General features: G+C 45.9%; 1 protein-coding gene across 1 annotated transcript in view; it reads left to right on the forward strand.

Annotated features, from left to right (window-relative positions):
- The window catches only part of ZNF366 (zinc finger protein 366), a 68,869-nt gene extending 50,189 nt beyond the window's left edge, over positions 1 to 18,680 (forward strand). The window contains exons 3-5 of the mRNA XM_066241482.1: positions 2,234 to 2,425; positions 12,831 to 13,005; positions 14,574 to 18,680. Of these exons, the coding sequence (XP_066097579.1) occupies positions 2,234 to 2,425; positions 12,831 to 13,005; positions 14,574 to 15,130 (924 nt within the window). The 3' untranslated portion in view covers positions 15,131 to 18,680. The remainder of the gene's footprint in view (positions 1 to 2,233; positions 2,426 to 12,830; positions 13,006 to 14,573) is intronic.
- Positions 18,681 to 18,966: the final 286 nt, after the last annotated feature.

The raw sequence follows: 18,966 nt of genomic DNA on the forward strand, positions 1-18,966 counted from the left end.
GCCCAGCCAAGATACATTCATGTTCTGCCATAATGGGTTTCCCTTGATAGGTTAAGACAGAACACAGGGTGTTTCCCGCGCTGTTGCAGACATAACATGTATGGCTTCTCTGTGGACTCTGTGCAGACAACTCCTGCCCTGCACAAGACATCTGCAGAAAGCATCCCGAGAACGGGCCTGCCAAGTGCAGGAACCATCAACAAAGAAGTGAGACTGAGATTCAGCCACCAAGGCAATTGCCGCTTTCAGAGGTTCCTCCTACATGTGTGGGAAAGGAATCAAAGGTGCATTTTGAAACATATAAAAATTCTGTAAGATAGTAGATAATGAAGTCAAAATGGGAAAAACAGCCTAATACCCGAAATAAGTCTCATTTAAATTAGGAAACGAAGTGTATTTTAATAAAGGATGTCAGCAAACAGCAAGCATAGTATTTATTGAACACCTGCTATGTGCCAGCCACTTTATAGCAGGAGCTACTTACAAGTATCATTACTCCAAAATTGCAAATGAGACGTGGAGGTATGGGGAGGTCACCCAGAATCCCTGACTCCAGCACCTGAGCTCTTGAACACTACTGTCAAGACTTCCCTTTCTTTACCCCCCTCCCTCCCCTTATTCCTAACAAGCCCTGCAGGCCTTCCTTCTGTGATTTCACTGATCCTTTTAGGGATACAGCAGCTTCCTATTGTCCCCAAAGTTATGTCCCGGCTTCCACTGACTTGGGTTCAAGGCCAGCCCACATGTGAATTTTACTTTGGACACAGAATTCTCTAGAGAATTCCAAAAACAGTGATAAGTAGCTACTTCGCCTTGGTCCTAGCCGAATATGGAGACAATCTTGAGAAAAAGATGCTGAAGTAAATTTTACAACCCATCAAGAAAATAGTTTTCATTAATTTCATAATTTTAAACTCATTATTTGAATATTCAGCACATTTGAAATGCATCTTCTTAGGAAGACAATAAAATTGTGATCTCTTCATTAGCACCCTCATCTGCACTAACCTAGACTAGGGAACGTTCCATCTGGAAAGAGTCCTGGATTCTTACGGTTCACCTTCCCATCTTGAGATGAGGAAGTATTCACCAGGAAAGGCCATGGATTACCTTAGGTTTTGCAGCCAGTTAGTGCCTGGCCAGAGACCTGAAATCACACTTAGTGCCATGGGCTTACCAAAACTGAAGAACGGTACTATATTTCTTATCATATCCCAAATTAAAGACTCGGAAATATAGGCAGAGAGAGTGAGAGTTAAGCATGGAATCCCTCCCTCCATAGGTCACTATGGATACCAGTTAATATGAGATTTATAAAATACAGTTATTAGCTAAACAACTTGATCTAAACCTGTATTAATCTTAGTTTAATGTCATGATTTTCTAACTATTTTTTCCAAAAAGTCATTCTGGGTCCAAATCCCTTGCAAAGGCCTTTTCAGGGAAGCACTGATTATACAGAATTAGCTAATGCTCTATTCCTGTTATTAATCCCTGGAAGTGCTTTCAACTGAGGGTATCAATGCTTAAGTTATTCAAACACTTCTCTACAAACAACAGGGAAACTAGAAAATCAGTGGTCCTGTTTTCTAATTCAGAAAGCTGTCCTCAACCAAGTTTCTCTACAGGACAGAAGCTGGTTTAGAGGAGGTCCCATACCCAGGTCGCTCAGAGGTCACTGTGGCCTGTGGGAACCCAGGGGACCATCTCAAGAGGTGATTGTTAAGTTGTAATTAACTGAAGTGTGGATATGAGTTACTCTTCTGGGATTTTCAAGTCTATTAATGAGAACTCAAGAGAACATTGGTTTTCATACGGGAAATGATATTATCAGTTTAGGAGCTTTCTTTCTTTTTTTTTTTTTTTTTTCGTTATCGTGAAAGCTGGATCACAGACTCATTTTGCATATCATTCGACAGTTCTCTGACCCAAATCCTGTTAATCCCCGAGAACTGTTACTGTAGAATTAACCCCAGCAGCAGCAGGAACAAGAGCAATAGCTTTCCTTTCCTCTAACTTCAGATAGTTTATGATTTTCAGAAAGAAAAAAAAATTATGTAATCAATATTTTTCAAGAAAATAACAATTTAACAAGGCGAAAGCCACACCATTTAGAACTAAACATCTATCAGCAAGCTCCTCGTGGATTTACGACCAAGAGAAAAGCGGACAACAACCCTGCCGAGAGCACGGGCCCACTAACCGCGCTTGTCTGGCTCTTGCCTCCCTCCAGGGCGTCAAGGAGCACAAGTGCGGCATCTGCGGGCGGGAGTTCACTCTGCTGGCCAACATGAAGCGGCACGTGCTGATCCACACCAACATCCGCGCCTACCAGTGCCACCTCTGCTACAAGAGTTTTGTGCAGAAACAGACGCTCAAGGCACACATGATCGTCCACTCTGACGTGAAGCCCTTCAAATGCAAGGTGGGCAGAGGGCCTTGGGAGAGTGCAGAAAGTGAGGACTCGGAGGGTTGTGCAAATGCCCGGTGGGGAAGAGTCTCCAGGGAACCTTCCACACCGTTTCATCAGTGGGGCCCACAGTGGGTCCAGGGAGCCGACCCAGGCTCTGCGCAGTGCTTTCCCCCTCTCCACCACACCTGTGCTCACACCGCCCCGCAGCTGGGCCTGTTTGTCTCACCATGGACCAGCCCCCAGAGGATGGAGGCAGCCAGCAGGGAAAGGTCTGAGGGGGAAGGCCCATCTGGGGAACGAAGTGGTTAGAGGATAAAGGTGATATGGAAAGCTCCTGGTCCAGAAAGGAGCAACCCAGTGAAGCCCTCTTCCCCTTACAAGCCAATGAGTAGACTGCAGAAAGGAGTCAGAGAAGCTTCTAGCACTGCCCTCACTCCCAGCCCATGCCTCCGCTCCTGCTCTCCTGGAACTTGGGCTGACTGGTGTGAGTTGAGGGCAGGTCTTCAAGAGAGGGTGACAGAGACCTGAGGCTAGCCCTCAGATGACTCCGATGCTGGCTTGGGCTGAGGAGTAACTGTGAACACAGTCACCTGAAGCATTTCTCATTTATTCCTGAGGACCATGAAGCATCTTTGTTAAAATCTCTGTGTCACACTAGCTTGGTTGGATTTTTATTTCATCTGCTGAGATAATGTGTGAGCAGGAGATTTGTAAAACCCACGGCACTGACTGGTGTCACTCAGAAATGCTCGGGCTCCCAGGCTGCCCCCTCCTGACAGCATCCCCCTTCACTTCTAAGACAAAGGAAATCTTGCTCAGGTAGTTTCATGCAAGGACTGTACTGGCCAGTGTCATCCGGGCCTTGAGGAGGGGGCTGCGGGGGGAGAAGGAGGAAATCACCATGTTCAGATGTCATTGGGGCCTTTCTGTTTGAAATGGAAGTTTTCCTTCTCTGTTACTGCATGTCTGATGGGGTCTGGATGATATTCTCAGGCGATCTCTATTTCTAAAATAGGGTGTCCTGCTCCCAGGGGCTGCTTCTGCCTTAATGCCTCTGCGGCATGCCCCCCACGTGAAGGAACCCCCTGTGAAGCTGACTTCTTTCCTGTGTTGGCCACTCCTGGACGGGGTGAGAGGGGTCAGGAACCAGAGCTTCCCTAGACCTGTGTGGACATTCTCCGGAGGTGGGGGAGGGAGAATTCTCCCTCCAGCCCTCTTCCTGCCACCCACTTGTGTTTCCCCTCCTTCCCTTCAAGTTCCAGTGGTTTGAAAGTCAATTTACGTCCACCTCGAGTCATCTGAGCTGAAGGGGGAGGAAACTGCATGCTGGACCTGGTGCGAAAGGAATATGTGGGGTCCCCTTGTTCAAATAGTATGAAGAATTTCAAGACGATAAAAGCAGGGCAGTAGGCCAGACTCAGGACCCTTTTGAGTTTGGGGTCCTATGTCACTGCTCAGGTCACACAGACACCATGAAGCTAGCCTTGGCTACGTGAACCAATGGACGCCACAGACCAACTCTTTTCTCTCACTAGGCACTTCTTTGATTGATTTCCTACCCACTTCACTGAGCGCTTTCGCCCCTTCGCTTTTAGTAGAGCTGTTCCTGCCTTCCAGGGGTTTCTCCTCTCCTACAATGAAGGTGCAAACAGGAGCTCTTTTCCATTGTGCTTTCCTTCTGTTGAGTTTACTTTTGGGCTTTGAGCACATATTACTGAATTTCCCCATGTATAAGATACACCCTTTTTCGAAAAATTTGGGGTCTAAAACCTGGATGCATCTTATACAGTAGTAGATAGTAGATTTTTTTACTTGCATTTAAGAAGTGTGGCATTTCCAATGCCATAGATCAGGGGTCCCCAAACTTTTTACACAGGGGGCCAGTTCACTGTCCCTCAGACTGTCGGAGGGCCGGACCATAAAAAAGCTATGAACAAATTCCTATGCACACTGCACATATCTTATTTTAAAGTAAAAAAACAAAATGGGAACAAATACAATATTGAAAATAAAGAACAAGTAAATTTAAATCAACAAACTGACCAGTATTTCAGTGAGAACTATGCTCCTCTCACTGACCACCAATGAAAGAAGTGCCCCTTCTAGAAGTTCAGCAGGGGCCAGATAAATGGCCTCAGGGGGCCACATGTGGCCCGCGGGCCATAGTTTGGGGACCCCTGCCATAGATGGAACTGAGGATGAGGCAATATATGAAGACAGTGATTCGTCATCAGACACAGATGAGAACAAGCTAATGGATGGGAGTTTTGACAGTGATGAGGAGTTGTATGAATTTTATGGTGAATAAAACTTGAGTTAATAACTTTATAGAATACATTTCAAATTTTGGGCCCCCAAATTAAGGTGCATCTTATACATGAAAGCATCTTATATATGGGGAAATATGGTTTATTTTTTAGCTTATCAACTGGTGGTGGACAGCACATAAAGTTGTTAATATATGAAGGGAACCATTGCATAGTTAGCAGTCCCCTGAAAATTCACACCTGTCCAGTCCAACCAACTCCCACCTCCACCTCATCAATTCAGGTCCAGCAGTAGTGGCTAAACCAGGCAGAAAAACGTCTGTGAAACAGAGGGCTATGTTAGGGGGCAGAGCTATGTGTGATTTGGGGGACACAGAAGCTGCTCTGTTTCTCTATATCAAGGGCCTCAGAGTGGCCTAGAGGATTTCTTCTCCAGGTGCTACTTGAGGACTTACAGGGTTCTCTCTGGTACCAGTGCATAGAAGACTGTACTAGCAGTACAACCTGGCCCAACGCTGCAGTGAGCCAGCCTCCTTTCGGGCTTCCTTTCATGAACATCTTGTCCCTCTTCCTCCACCCCAATGATAGCGCACCATACATGGTTCAAAGGGTGTCTGCCAGTCAGCTGGTTCAGAAACTCAAGTTGACCTCTCCTTGAGTGTGCATTAGGCTCTGGATGTCTGATCACACCATGACAAGGGCTTGTAGGATAAAATGCCAACTCTGAAGCAATGCATAGTTTATCCTGTCCTGTGGGAGCTGAGCCTGGCACAAGAATTGGACTGTAATCTACAGTCACTTCCTCCTGGTGGGTAGCTTCTCTCAGCAGACCACACTGTGGGTCAGGTAGCTGCCTAGGAGAGTGGATATATGTCATTAGAACAAAAAGAATTGGATGTTAAAGGGCCTTTTTTTAAAAAAAAAAAAATCAAACTTAGGTGGCCTTTCTCCATTCTTGGATATTTCTACAATAAGAACAATGTCAATCACCTTGAACAAGAGCTCTCTGTCTCCTGGAAAGTGCCCGAAGCATACAGCCAGGTTCTTCCTCTATGTGTCCCCATCTCAGTGCTACCCTGCTCAGTGTCCTCTTCCTGCTGTCACCTTCTTCATTTCAAAGGATTTCAGAGCACATCTGAGTTGACAGATTATGTAATGGGCCTCTGTGTGTTGGTGAACTAGCTCCATGGTGACATGGGCCATCTTGAGATGGCATCCCGTGGACTTTGCTTCCCATCCATGTTGTGCTGAAGTCTTAGAACTCTGGCCCTGGTTGGAGCTCACTGGGATCTTGGGGGTTGAGAGAGAAAGGGAGGGTCATTGCTCATTGCTGTGCAATCCATCCACCGCCATCAGAGAGAAGTGGATGGGAGGCTGTATAGTGATGGTGGCGAATAGGCCCAGACAACTAAACCAAGGCTTTCGCCTGGTGACAGGGAAGACTTACTCCCTTCATGTGATTGGCAGGCCTGACTCTGAGAGTTCGCTCTGTCTCTTTTACCCCAAACCTTGCAAAAGGGGAGTGAGGGAATTATTTTAAGTAACAGATTCTAATTTCTTGGGACTCTCACCACTAAAAATCCTTCCTAAAATAAACCCCGCCCCCTGTTGCAACATAAACTGGTTTTCTCCAGCCCTGTGCTCAGTGGAAACAGCTGTCTATAGCAAACAGCAAAGTTCACTCACTGTGGAATTAAGCATTAACAATAGAATGGAAAATTAGAGGAGAGGAAAGGCTCCTTTCTATGTTTCTCTTTGCTTCCTTATAAAAAAATTTACTGCCCTTCTGGGCTCTTTTGTTATTGGCTCAACTTCTGGACTCCTTGCCTCTGGGAGCCAGTTGGAGCTTCTCCAGAGACCCGCGCCTGTACATTTAAGCCATGTTTCAGAAAGATGCTTCCCAGATTCTGCGTTAGTACACAGGGGTGGACTTGGACACTGTCCTTGTAGCGGCTGCTCTTCATAAAAGCAAAGAACCAGCTGCCGTCTTTGGGAAACCTGTCCAGGAAAAGCAGCCATCCAGAATTTCCGGGACAAATTCTCCTTTGAGATGGGTGAAGCCGGGAGCTGCCTAAGTTATGAATCACTAGGTCATCTAGAGCCTGGTCTGAAGCAGAGGCCTGCAGGCCAAGGGCAAGCTGATGGAAGAGGATGAAGTCTCCTTGGAAAAGGACCCACCACCTCTACCAAGCAGGTTCCATCTTCCCCTCCGGCTCGCTGATGCCGTGTAGGGGACAAACCGTGTGAGGATATTTAGGGGCTCAGTACTGGAAACCAAGGTTCTCAGGCTGGCATTGAGGGGGTTAAGGCAGTGACCAGATAGCAGCCTTTTGGCAGCAAAGCCCTCCTCAGCAGAAGGAAGGATATAGCTGCATGAACTGCCTGCTTAACAATGCCTCACATGTCCCCAGGGGCCCGCCTGCAAATAGATTTCATCTTGCTTTCTCTTGTACTTTTCAAAGCTTCCTGTTTTCTCACGGCCCTTTTGGACAGTTTACAGTCTCTCTCTCCCTCCCTCCCTCTCTCTCCCTTTGAGGAAAGGAACACCCTTCTTAATAGAAAAGAGAGAGAGAGAGAAGAATGTAAGGGAAGGGCAGTTTAGCGGAGGCCATTCTCCTGAGCTGCAGGTTGCGGCTCTTTGACCTTTTCTCTCAGAATCGGAAAACGCAGGCTTCCTGGTGCATCTCAGTCCCCAGACCCAGATCAGGCTGGTTGGCGTGAGGTAGTGTGGCTCTTCTTGGCTTCATAGGCCTCTGGCTCCAGCCCAGCAGCTGCCCGCTGCCCTCATCCTGTCTGTGCACACAACTGACTTGACTTCTCCATAGCTCTGGCTGTCAGCATTGTCGCTGGGGATCGTGGGAAGTTGCCTGAGGCATCTCCAGGCCCTAATCAGATACAGAAGAGGCACCAGGAAGCTGGATTTGGAACTCCTGTGAAGATGAGGAACAGGACACCTGCCCGCTGTTTAAAGGGCTAAGGATCAGGGAGCCAGACAATGGGCTCTCCCCAGACTTGCTATCTAAGACGAATTTTCTTTTTCCATTCACATTTCCCAATGCTGGGTCCAGCACAGTGCTTCCTTTCTAGTATGCCTCAAGTAACCTGGCAGTGTTTACTCAGAGGATTCCTTACTTCCTTCAATATTCCCTCCAAATAATTTGGTGTAAAAAGACCACACCCTCATCTTCAAAGACCTTTCTATTTCTGAAATGTAAACGAGTATACTATGTATATGATCATGATAGTAATAAACACTCATATTTATTGAGTTCTTTTTGTCAAACCCTTTACATGAATTCTCTCACTTGGCCTTTATAACAGCCTCACAAGGAACTATTGTTTTCTTCAACGTTTTACAAAAGAGACAATGGAGTTAGTTAGTGCTGTACCCCTCTCGGGTCTCACCATCACTTCTCTGTGCTGTCATCTCAAAGCCTGATGATCTGTGCAACCCATTTTTCAAGGACAGTTCAAAACATTTGTTCTAATTTTCTAATGTTGTGGTCCACTTACCACTTAAAAAGTAGGCATAGGAGTGGGCATCGATATAAAAGCTGAGGTGTAATGTCAGGCTCACTAACAGCCCACATCAGAGAAGCCGAGAGTTCCTGAGGGGTGGGCAGGTCGAGATGACCGCCTGCAAAATGAAAGCTGAATCCTCACCAGCAGCTTCCTGTGCCAATACCTAACTGTTTTCATTTTTATAGACCTGGGCAGGAGATGATTCAGCAAGTATTGGCTTGAGCAAGCTCTTAGCCTCACATGTCATGATTAAAGAGAGCCTTGATGTAGACAGCTGCTTTTCTCAGAAAAAGAAACTAGAGCTTTGGTGCTCCCTCTCACCCTTTCCTCTCCTTCCGGTCATACTCCCCTCTGCTGCTACAGTGACTATGCTCAGAGAATAACCAACGCAGTCTTCTTTCTAACAGTGACAATCTTCACTAACAGTGACTGAGCGCATCTCTCTCAACTTCACAGACACAAAATATCTCTATATACTCATGTATTGTCCTGTCAGGACAATCTTCTGAGAAAGATGAAGAGGTCAAGGGTTCTAGATAATAACCAAAGGGCTTTTTGGGAGGGTCAGAGTTTGAGAGGAAGAAGCTAAAGGTGCCAACCATTGAGATCTGAATGCTATCCAAGTACCTTGGGTCCTGAGTTAACTGTCTTTATTCTCCTACTACTAAGGATTTGGGTTTACAAAGTAGTGTGTACTGTATAGAGTTATACACACTATAGTGGGGAAAGAAAGACAGTGGTGATGGCTGCTTTTTGGAATTTTTGCATGGGGTTACTGATATTTTCCTGATTGTTTATTTACTCTCTCAATTAAATACTTAGATATTTATTGTTCCTATGTGTATACCCCTTTGCTTGTTACTGAGGTAGCCACAAAGACAAGGAAGGCAGCCCTAACATTTCTGAAGATGATCTCAGCACCCTTTACTGCCCCAAACATCTTCTAGAGTTCACATACCTCCCCTCAGTCCTGGGAGAGCTCTCCATTGGCTGGCCCAATAAGCTACCATAAACTATGAAGGAGAACTCTGGTATAGAAAAATTAGATTTTATCAACAGCACAAAAATCAGTCTTTGTTACCAATCACACATCAGAAAATATAGTTTACCAGTCATGCCCCACAGTGGACCTTCCTTGAGGCCACAGGCCTTGACTTTAGGGGATAATACCATTTTAATGTCCTAGTGACCACACGTCTCATTGAAATGTCCCAAGAAGTTTTTTTGGTTTTTTTTTTTTTACAAAGACAGAGAGAGAGTCAGAGAGAGGGATAGATAGGGACAGACAGACAAGAATGGAGAGAGATGAGAAGCATCAATCATCAGTTTTTTGTTGTGACACCTTAGTTGTTCATTGATTGCTTTCTCATATGTGCCTTGACCGCGGGCCTTCAGCAGACCGAGTAACCCCTTGCTTGAGCCAGCGACCTTGGGTCCAAACTGGTGAGCTTTGCTCAAACCAGATGAGCCCGTGCTCAAGCTGGCGCCCTTGAGGTCTCAAACGTGGGTCCTCTGCATCCCAGTCCGACCCTCTATCCACTGCGCCACTGCCTGGTCAGGCCCAGGAAGTTTACTAATGAACAAATTGATCCAGAAAAAGATTAGAATAGAAAAACACACACTGGACTATGATAAGGATCATAAAAAATTGCTTGTCTAAAGCTGAGGAAGATTCTGGAGAATGCCCAGTGGTAGCCGTTGTGATATGTACACATCTTGGTGCATGAGGTAGGGAGAGAAGTGAGGGGGAACAGAGTGGGATGTCAGTGAGAGGGGAGAGAGGTGGGACCTTGATGAGGAGGGAGGGAGGGATACCTTGGTGAAGGGGGGAGGGAGGGATACCTTGATGAGGAGGGAGGGAGGTGGGACCTTGGTGAAGGGGGAGGGAGGGGTACCTTGTTGAGGGAGAGGGAGGTGGGACCTTGGTGAGGGGGGGAACCTTGGTGTGGGAGAGGAAGGGGGAACCTTATAGAGGGAGAAGGAAGTGGGACCTTGGTGATGGGGGGAACCTTGGTAAGGGGGGAGGGAGGTGGGACATTGGGGCAGGTGTATTGCAGGATCTTCTCTGATTGCAGAGCTACAGCAGCTGCGGCTGCAAATGGTCATGATCACACAATGATAGTGTCGTTTATTGACTGAGGTGTCTAAAGATGTTTAATGAAGAAACTATATTTTTCTGTTAAAATCAAACAAAGGGCACTCTGCATGTTCTTCAAGGTTAGGCTAAAATTCTGTCTCCTTTATAAATCCCTTTCAGACCAGTCCAGCTTCTGATATCTTGGCAACCATAACTAGAAGTGGGAATTCACCCTTCACGGGATCCAGGTGCAGAAGGTGCCCATCTCATCCTCTCGGTTCTCTCTGTTGGCCTGTAGGACCATGAGACCATTTAGGCTTGGACGAGTGCAGTAGCCTGATTAGTCTTCCAGCCTCCAGCTCCTTCCCCGTATGTGTTGCGGGGACAGCAGGGAGAGGAGCTGGATTTCGCTGGTTTTGAATCTCCTGCTGCAGCATCACTCCAAATGATCAGGAACCAAGTGAAATACACTTTTTCTAAAATGACCCACAACTGGAAATATCTAATGCAGAATCTTTAGATTCAAAGTTGTTGTTTTTTTCTTTAGCCAGAATGGAGAACTGCATTAACTAAGATAATAAGTGGATCAAAAAAGGTTGCCAGAACTTGTACACATGTATAAAACTAAGCCACAAATTGATAATGTCTTAATAAATTGTCTCTATTCAAAATAAAAGAAAGCAAGTATCCATCCCACATGGAGGGCTCCCGAGGAGGTTGAAATCAGACCAACTCTCTGAGCCTTTCCCTTCTTGGGTCAACTTTTCCAAATGAATGTGGTGAGCAGATACTCTGAATACTGAGTGTGGGACACCAGTATGCTGAATTCATTCTTGCTAGTAAGGAAGTAAAAAGGGAAAAAAAACTTAAAACTCCCAAATATGAGTCATTTAAGAATACAGAACCAACCATTCATTATCCATCTGTAGCTTATCTGTGCCCAATGTGTAATCCCAGCCTGCTTCCTCCTACCACCCAGCTTCTTTCGGGCCAGTATCCCAAGGCCACCCTTTGTTAGTCTACCCCTTTGCAAGGCCAGCTCAACGCGCAGCTCCATGAGCCACCTGAGGACAACGTTGCCTTAATTATTAAAGCTTCAATCCAGAGCCCCCAGCGTTGTGCCTGAAAAGAAAACTGGTGTCAGCTTCAGAGGACTCCGTACCCCCAAGTCCTCTCTCCATGGCATCTCTCACTCCATATTGTGCCCTCATGACACAGGCCACTGAGGCTGGAGGAGAAGGAGAACAATCCTCCCTTAGCACTCTGGTCCGAGCACAGACACAAAAATCCTTCTTTGCATTCCTCCCAGCACAGCCACGGGAGGGCTGGAGCCCCTGCTAAGGTTTGGGGACAGCCGGGGGGCGAGAGAGCATCCCACAGCAGAGGCTTCTGCTTCACGCTCTGCCCCCTCTGCAAACAGTGCCTTTGAAAAGACAGATTCTCTTCTGAAAGAAGTTGGAGAACCAGTGTTGTGGTCCATCATGCATTTGCACCTTAATGGTGCAAGAGAAATGACAAAGAAAAAAAATGAATAAAACATGTTTGCTTTTTGTATACCTGAGATAATATATTCAGTACTTTAAATCTCCACCCAGAGAGAAGACACACTTCTTCCTTTGCATGTCTCCTTCTTCCCTTTAACTTTGAAATTCATCCCAATAATTAGCAAATTTAAAAATTAGAAATGTATTGGCTGATATAGTCTGACAGAAAAGATTATTGGGCCCTGGCCAGATAGCTCAGTTGGCTAAAGCATTGTCCCTGTACACCAAGGTTGCAGGTTCAATCCTCGGTCAGGGCACATATAAGAATCCACCAATGAATGCATAAATAGGTGGAGCAACAAATTGGTGTTTCTCTCTTTTTCTCATCAATTAAAAAAAAAAAGATTACTGGGGGGTGTCCAGTATGGTATGCTGGTTAACTCAGTATGGTATGCTGGTTAACTCTGTGGCCTTTGGTGTTTGATGACCTAAACTCATTATCCCAGCTCCAGTGCCCATTAACTGTGTGCCTTTGTCTATCCCGTCATGTGTGTCCCTCAGTCTGTCCGTCTGTAAAGTGGTGGTGACAACAGCACCCATCTCATAGGATTAATGCAAGAATCAAGTGAGATATTCCATGGCAGCCTTAGGACAGGGCCCTCCATTTGTAAATGCTCCATAATATTAAAAAAGTAATTGTGTCCTTATTATTCAAGTGAAGCATGCTTTGGGCAATTACTTTTTGCATTCTTCATTTTGGATGAGCTTTTCTTTTTTTTCAAAAGGTTTAAAAGAAGCTTTAATAACTTTGTGCTTTTTACTTTGAGTTTAAGAATCTGTACCACAGGAACAAAATCTCATGAGCCCATCCCTCCCTGCCCGACCTCTGAGCCTGGGCACAGTCCAGGACGGTCCTCCCTGACTTCCATGCGGACAGCTTTTTTGCAAGCAGCTTAAAATGCCCAGACCCAAACCAAGGGTCTCACACAGGCCTGGGTGTGGGTTCACCTGGGCGGAGTCCCCTGCCTGCGAGTAACCTATGTTCTCCTCATCCCTGTCTCCGACAGCTGTGTGGGAAGGAATTCAACCGCATGCACAACCTCATGGGCCACATGCACCTGCACTCCGACAGCAAGCCCTTCAAGTGCCTCTACTGCCCCAGCAAATTTACCCTGAAGGGGAACCTGACGCGCCACATGAAAGTCAAACACGGGGTCATGGAGCGGGGCCTCCATTCCCAAGGTAATCGCTCTTCCAGGGAGCCCCCAAGCCTGCGGAGGCCAGCGGGTAACAAATGGGAGGTGACTGTGTATAGGGGCTTTACTTGATTGTTATGATCGAAAAGGGGAGTATAAACTTCAAGATTACAACAGGGCAGCAGGAGCAGGCTAACAATGTTACTATCACAAATAAAATGCTAAGTAAGATCCGAAGGCAGTAAGTAAAAGTGAATTCTAGAAAATAAATTGGAACATTGTAATGAGGCCAGTCCTGGCCATTATTAGATTTTTGTTCCAGATTCTGCCTTGGGTGCCTGGCCGCCTCGAATCTTCACAGCAGCTTCTAGCTGGAGAAACTTCTGTGATTCCCTATTTTACAGATGGGGGAACTGAGGCTGCCAGACATTAATTTGCCTGAATTTGTTCAACTAAAAAGTGTCAGAGTGAGGATTTGAACACAAACCTTTCTGACACTAAAGCCTGTATTGTATCCACTTCATTGCACAACTGTTAAAAGGCATGCAATCTTTCTTTTCAACAACAAAAAACAAAAACAAAAAAAACCCAGGCCTGCCAGCTCTGTGGTCAGCAGAAGTGTGTCTGAAGCAGGCTAGGCCTCCTCTGACCTGTCATGGCTAGACTCGCTCAAGGACCATTATCCTGCTCGGTAGGGCCGATAGGCCCATGTGCAGAGCAGGGGCTTCCGTCTCTCGGCCTCGGTCCTGACTGAACTGGGAAGAAGTTTTCTCCTAGTTTACTTTCTCAGTCCTGGGGTCCTCAGCTGTGATGAATTCATGGTCCAGGTCTACCAGCTTGGCAGCTTTCCCCGTGGCCCCTACGCAGGCAGTCCTTCCGTACTGGTACTAGTCCGCCCTGCCCAGTGCGCTGTGCTGTGGCGGAGGTGAGGGGAAGGAGACCATCTATTATTTTTTTCCAAGATGGAAATGCCTTTATTATTTTATTTTTTTAATGGTAAAATATATGCTCACTAAATATAGTAAAAAAAGAAAAAAGAAATAAGCGCATTAGCAGTATAAAGAAAAATCATTTTTTGAAAGAGACAGAGACAGAAAGAAAGAATGAATTGAGTTTATACTATAAATATACCAGTATATAATAAATATATATGTTTGTTACTTAAAATATGGAGAGAATACCTTTTTTATGATTACTATGTCTCTACATCTTCCACACATAGGTCATTGTGTGGATGTACTATTACTTATCTAAACAAACCTCTATCATTAAATAGATGAATTGTTTTCACAGTTTCATTATTAAAAATGTGATGAGCATCCTAACACAGATTTTATGCACCTGCCAATTTTCATAGTTTAGATTCTCAGCAATGTAATTGCTAAGTAAGAGCTAGGCTTATTTTAGGCTTTTGGTTCATGTTGCCAAATTCACCTTGAAGGGGTTAAACCCATGTAGACTTCATCTGAGACAAGGCCCATCTCCACATCCTTTCTGGGAGTTTATCTGTTTTTAAAATGTAAAATTAAACTACACTAAACTGCCCTGGGTGCCACCTAACCACCCATTCTCAGAGGCTTTTCCTGGGCCTGAACTCTGCCTTTGTTCTCACAGGTTTTGGAAGGGGGAGAATTGCCCTGGCGCCCACCGCAGGGGTCCTGAGGAGTCTGGAACAAGAGGAGCCCTTCGACCTGTCCCAGAAACGCCGGGCGTTCCAGTCTGATGGGGAGAGCGCCAGGGGCAGCTCCTGCCACGAAGAGGAGGACGAGGACACCTGCTACGAGGCGGAGCAGGACAGCCCGGGTCTGGCCTCCCGGAACCGGCAGCTCTGCGTGCCCCAGGATCTCTCCGCCAAGCCTGAGCCGGCCCCCAGGGCGCCCTGGCAAGCCCAGGAGGAGGCGGAGAAGAGGGGAAATGAAGAGGAGGAGGAGGAGGAGAAGGATGTGCAGAAGGAAGAACGCCAGGAGAATAGCAAGAACAGCCTGGGGGCAGAGGGCGGCCAGGAGCTAGAGCGGGCCGGCAGAGGGGAGGGTCTCAGCCTCAGGGCTCTGCCCAGCACCCGGCGGGGTGCCTCCTTTTCTGATTACTTGTACTTCAAGCACAGAGATGAGAGTTTAAAAGAATTACTGGAGAGGAAAATGGAAAAACAAGCAGTGCTTTTAGGTATCTAAGTGGACCGTTTAAGAATTACATTTGGAAAATGAGAAGTAGGCAGTTCAAATATAGCTTTTTTTCTGCTTGAGCTGTCTTTCGCTGGAGACTGGCTGGTGGCTCACAGCACAGTGGCTTGGGCTGCGTGCGCAGGAGCAGAGCCATCCTCGGTGAAGGTGACTTAAACCCCCCAGGTCCTTCCCTGGCCCTGGATCATTTCACACACAGGCAGGGTCTTCTTCAGTGTTTTATGCATCTCCAATATAATAAGCTGTACACATTCTTCTAGATATCTAATTGTAAGCTGGTGCTAAGGTGCTTTTAGAAATTCTATTTTTCTTTGACTAATACACAATATGTGGTAAATTTCTTTCAAGTTGCAAAACTATGGTGCTTGACATGTTGCCTTATTAATGATTATTTAGTTGAATGTGTGAAAGTTATATTTTTCCAGATAGGTAAAAATATAAGTAGTTGTATATATAAAAAATTGCCTTTGTTAAAAAAAAAAAAAAGTAAAAAATACCAGAAATGACATAGGAGGGTGAGTTATTGAAAAGGGTGTTCTCACCTAGTTGCTGCAGAAATAAGATAAAATTTCAAGGGAAAATGAGTAATTCTGACTCAGGAAAGTCCAGCCATACTTAAATTGCTGCCTGGGTCTGCCTTGCTCTGCTCCAGTTACCTTCATTAAATATGGCATTAGGAACATCCATATTTTCCGATGGCCCAACAGTACTCACGCCTGCATCCTGAGCAGGGGGGGGCTTCCTTCTGGAGGCCTTCCTCGGAGGCCTCATGCTCCATAAAGCAGCCGCAACAAGAGTTGTCACCTGTGAGCTGTTGGTTTCTCCTCAGAGCAGGAGCTGGGGGAGTCAGGGAGGACTTCTCCCTGGAATAATGCCTGCCTTATTTGGAGTCTTAGAACATCCAGCCACTAATCACCAGTAGGGGAGCATCTGGGCTGGGTTCTCAGTGTGCCTGCACATTAGAATTGGTGCAGGGGGCCTTTTTTAAAGTACCTAAGCTGGGGCCTCACTCCCTGAGACTCTGATGGAATTGGTCTAGAGCAGATCCCAGCATTGATTATTTTCACAATTGCCCCATGATTCTTGCGTGCAGCCGGGGTTGAGGAAGACTGGGCTGAAATTGTGACTCCCGGGACCCCTCCCAGGGACTCTAAATATTTCTCTGTGTGGCTTCAGAATCATTAAGACAGAGAGCAGGAGACCTGGAAATCATACTGCTCACTTAGACTTCTTACCTGTTTTGTAAGAGCCTCCCAAGGGGACACACGCGCACACACACACACACACACACACAGCATAAATACACACTTTCTGTATTACAAGATGATGCCTGTGATGTTTATGGTCACTTACTATGTTTTAAAATACATAGCTGGCTTATAGTGACTAATTATTTCTTCCTAGATGCTTGAATCACGATTCCAGTGAGAGACGATGATTATAATGAGTAGGTAGAGCCCAGCAGGTCAGCTTTCCTCAGGCTTGGGCACCGAGTAAAGCAGAACTGACAGGACGTCCCATACTTGTGACTGGCCATCAGCAGGAGCCCCACTGGTACTGTGTCTGTGTGTAAAAACTGCCTCTAGGTTGGTAGTTTTGACTCTTATTTGTAGAGCTAGGTACTGTTTATTATTTTGCTTCCTCTCCTCCAAAGTCCCCAATACATTTCTTTACAAGACCTAGCCCACCTCTGATGCTGCATGCTGGCTTTTTCTCTTGGCCAAGGTGCTTTCCCATCAGCCTCATCTATACTGCTCACAAAAATTAGTGGGTATTTTCAAAATGAATATGAAGCTATAAAATATCCCCTAGTTTTTGTGAGCAGTATAGCTCTCATCATTTACCCGAGTCTTCATTCATTCCCGATGCCCTTCTCCCGCCACCATGCGTACAGCCCCTTCCTGCAGCCCCACCGCCGTCAGTGCCAGAGCGGCTTGGGTTTTCTCCGGCTGCCCGTGTCCTTGGGTCAGAGCACCTGCAAAGGGATGGTGAAGGGCATATTGTGGTTCCTGCAGTTACAAACACAACTCCGGGCCAGGAACCTGTTCCAAGTCCTCAGAGGGGCAACTTGCTTTCCACTCACTATTAACATAGCTCATCAATGCCCTAGTGGAATCACCCAGAAAGCAGCCCGTGAGGTCTGTGAGGTCCCCAGCTTTTAGGGTTCTGTTACAGATGTACTCTTCCGGCAGCTATGTATGTGTTGAGAACCTACTCTGAGGGCTGCAGAGCCAGTTTGTTCTGGGTCTGGCTAGCTGGAAAAGGAACCAAGAGGCCTAGAACAGAAAGTTCTAGTCTTTTCCAACCAAAATGAATCATCTAGGAATGTTTGAGGAACAAGTTAATGTCGAGAGGGAGAGAGTATGGTCTAGAAGAAGAGTTTTCAAATTGTCTGTGGAGGAGCCAGGGCCCCTGCGTGGGCCCCTCCAGAGAGGCTTTGTGAGAAGGAGAGACTCCCAGGCCTCGTGCCCGTGTCACTCGGAGTGGCTCAGATTTCATCTGTTTTGTGTTAGCCTTCTTAGTAAAATTTCATCTGGAGAGAGAAAAAGGTCTAGAAAAAGGAGTAAAAAGTTGTTATGGGGTATATTCTAAGGCCTGTTTATAGCTCTTGACTCTGGGTATGAGTTATTTAATTAGATCTAACCCATGGTTAGTATTCATTATGAGAACCAAGGTTAAAATGTTGCTTTTGTATGTTGTCGAGTGAACAGCTTCCTGGTTTGCCTAGGTCAACCCTGGTTTATACCTATTGTCCTAAGGTAATTATCAGTGGTGTCACCTAAACTCCCAAAAGTGTCCCAGTTTGGGTAGTAAATGACAAGGACTATGCGTAAGTGCAGAGCTCAGGAAAGGGCTGGCCAGCCCTGCCTACTGAGCAAATTAACAATAATGAAACCCTGAAGGAGAGCCATCCTCAGAGAGGTAGGGGCTGAAACCACCCACGGTTTCCAGCACTCCAGAGCCAGGGCAACGTGTCATTCATCGCATTGTGCTCTGAAAAGAGGTCACCACTAAATGCTCTTCAGGCTTTCGGCCACTGACACTTTGAACCAACCAACTGACCAGCCAAGAAACATATTTTATTTTATCCTTTCAATTCAGGCCTATGACCACCCCCTCTTATTGCCTTTTAATTATTTTCATCTTCTTTAAAAATTTTTTGACTCCCCTTTGGCCATGAGATGGAGGCTCACCTTTCATAACCCCACAAGGGTAACCGGTGTATTTGTATTTGAGTAGCTATATGAGAAAGCCCAATGCACATACTGTATTTATTAAGCCCTGAGGCATTTAATAAAATATTAACATTGTGTTATGAATCATGATCTTTGCCTTGCTGGAACAAAATGTAATGGAGCTAGCATTTCAAATCCTTCACATATTTGGACAACATTACACCATATGTTGATTTTGTACAGAATTTTGGCTTGCTATTTAAAAACTAAAACTCCAAGTGTGTAGCAACCCGAGTTGTGAATATTGCTTTCTGCTTCAGTGAAAAAGCCGTTTACCTGAAAAGAGCATGTAGCCTATATTTTGTTAATTTAAGCAAATAAAAATATGTTGAAGAAGCTGAGTTAATTATTTGCAAATAGTCAGAATTTTGCAAGGAAGCTGCCAGTGCCAGTCTCACTCCTGCCTTCATCCCCTCTCCAGGGTGGTTCCCATTGGCTGGGGCCTCAGCCCCGGGACACAGATGTTGGGTTCCCCATCCATCAAAGCTTCAGAAAGGATTAGTCACCCTCACCCTCAGCCCATTTGCAGGCTGGTGGCATCTTTCTCGCCTTCTGCATATTTCCTATTTTCAAAAAATTAGTTCCAGAAGG

The sequence above is a fragment of the Saccopteryx bilineata genome, chromosome 1 (genome assembly GCF_036850765.1).
Source record: "Saccopteryx bilineata isolate mSacBil1 chromosome 1, mSacBil1_pri_phased_curated, whole genome shotgun sequence".
Classification (NCBI taxonomy): Eukaryota; Metazoa; Chordata; class Mammalia; order Chiroptera; family Emballonuridae; genus Saccopteryx; species Saccopteryx bilineata.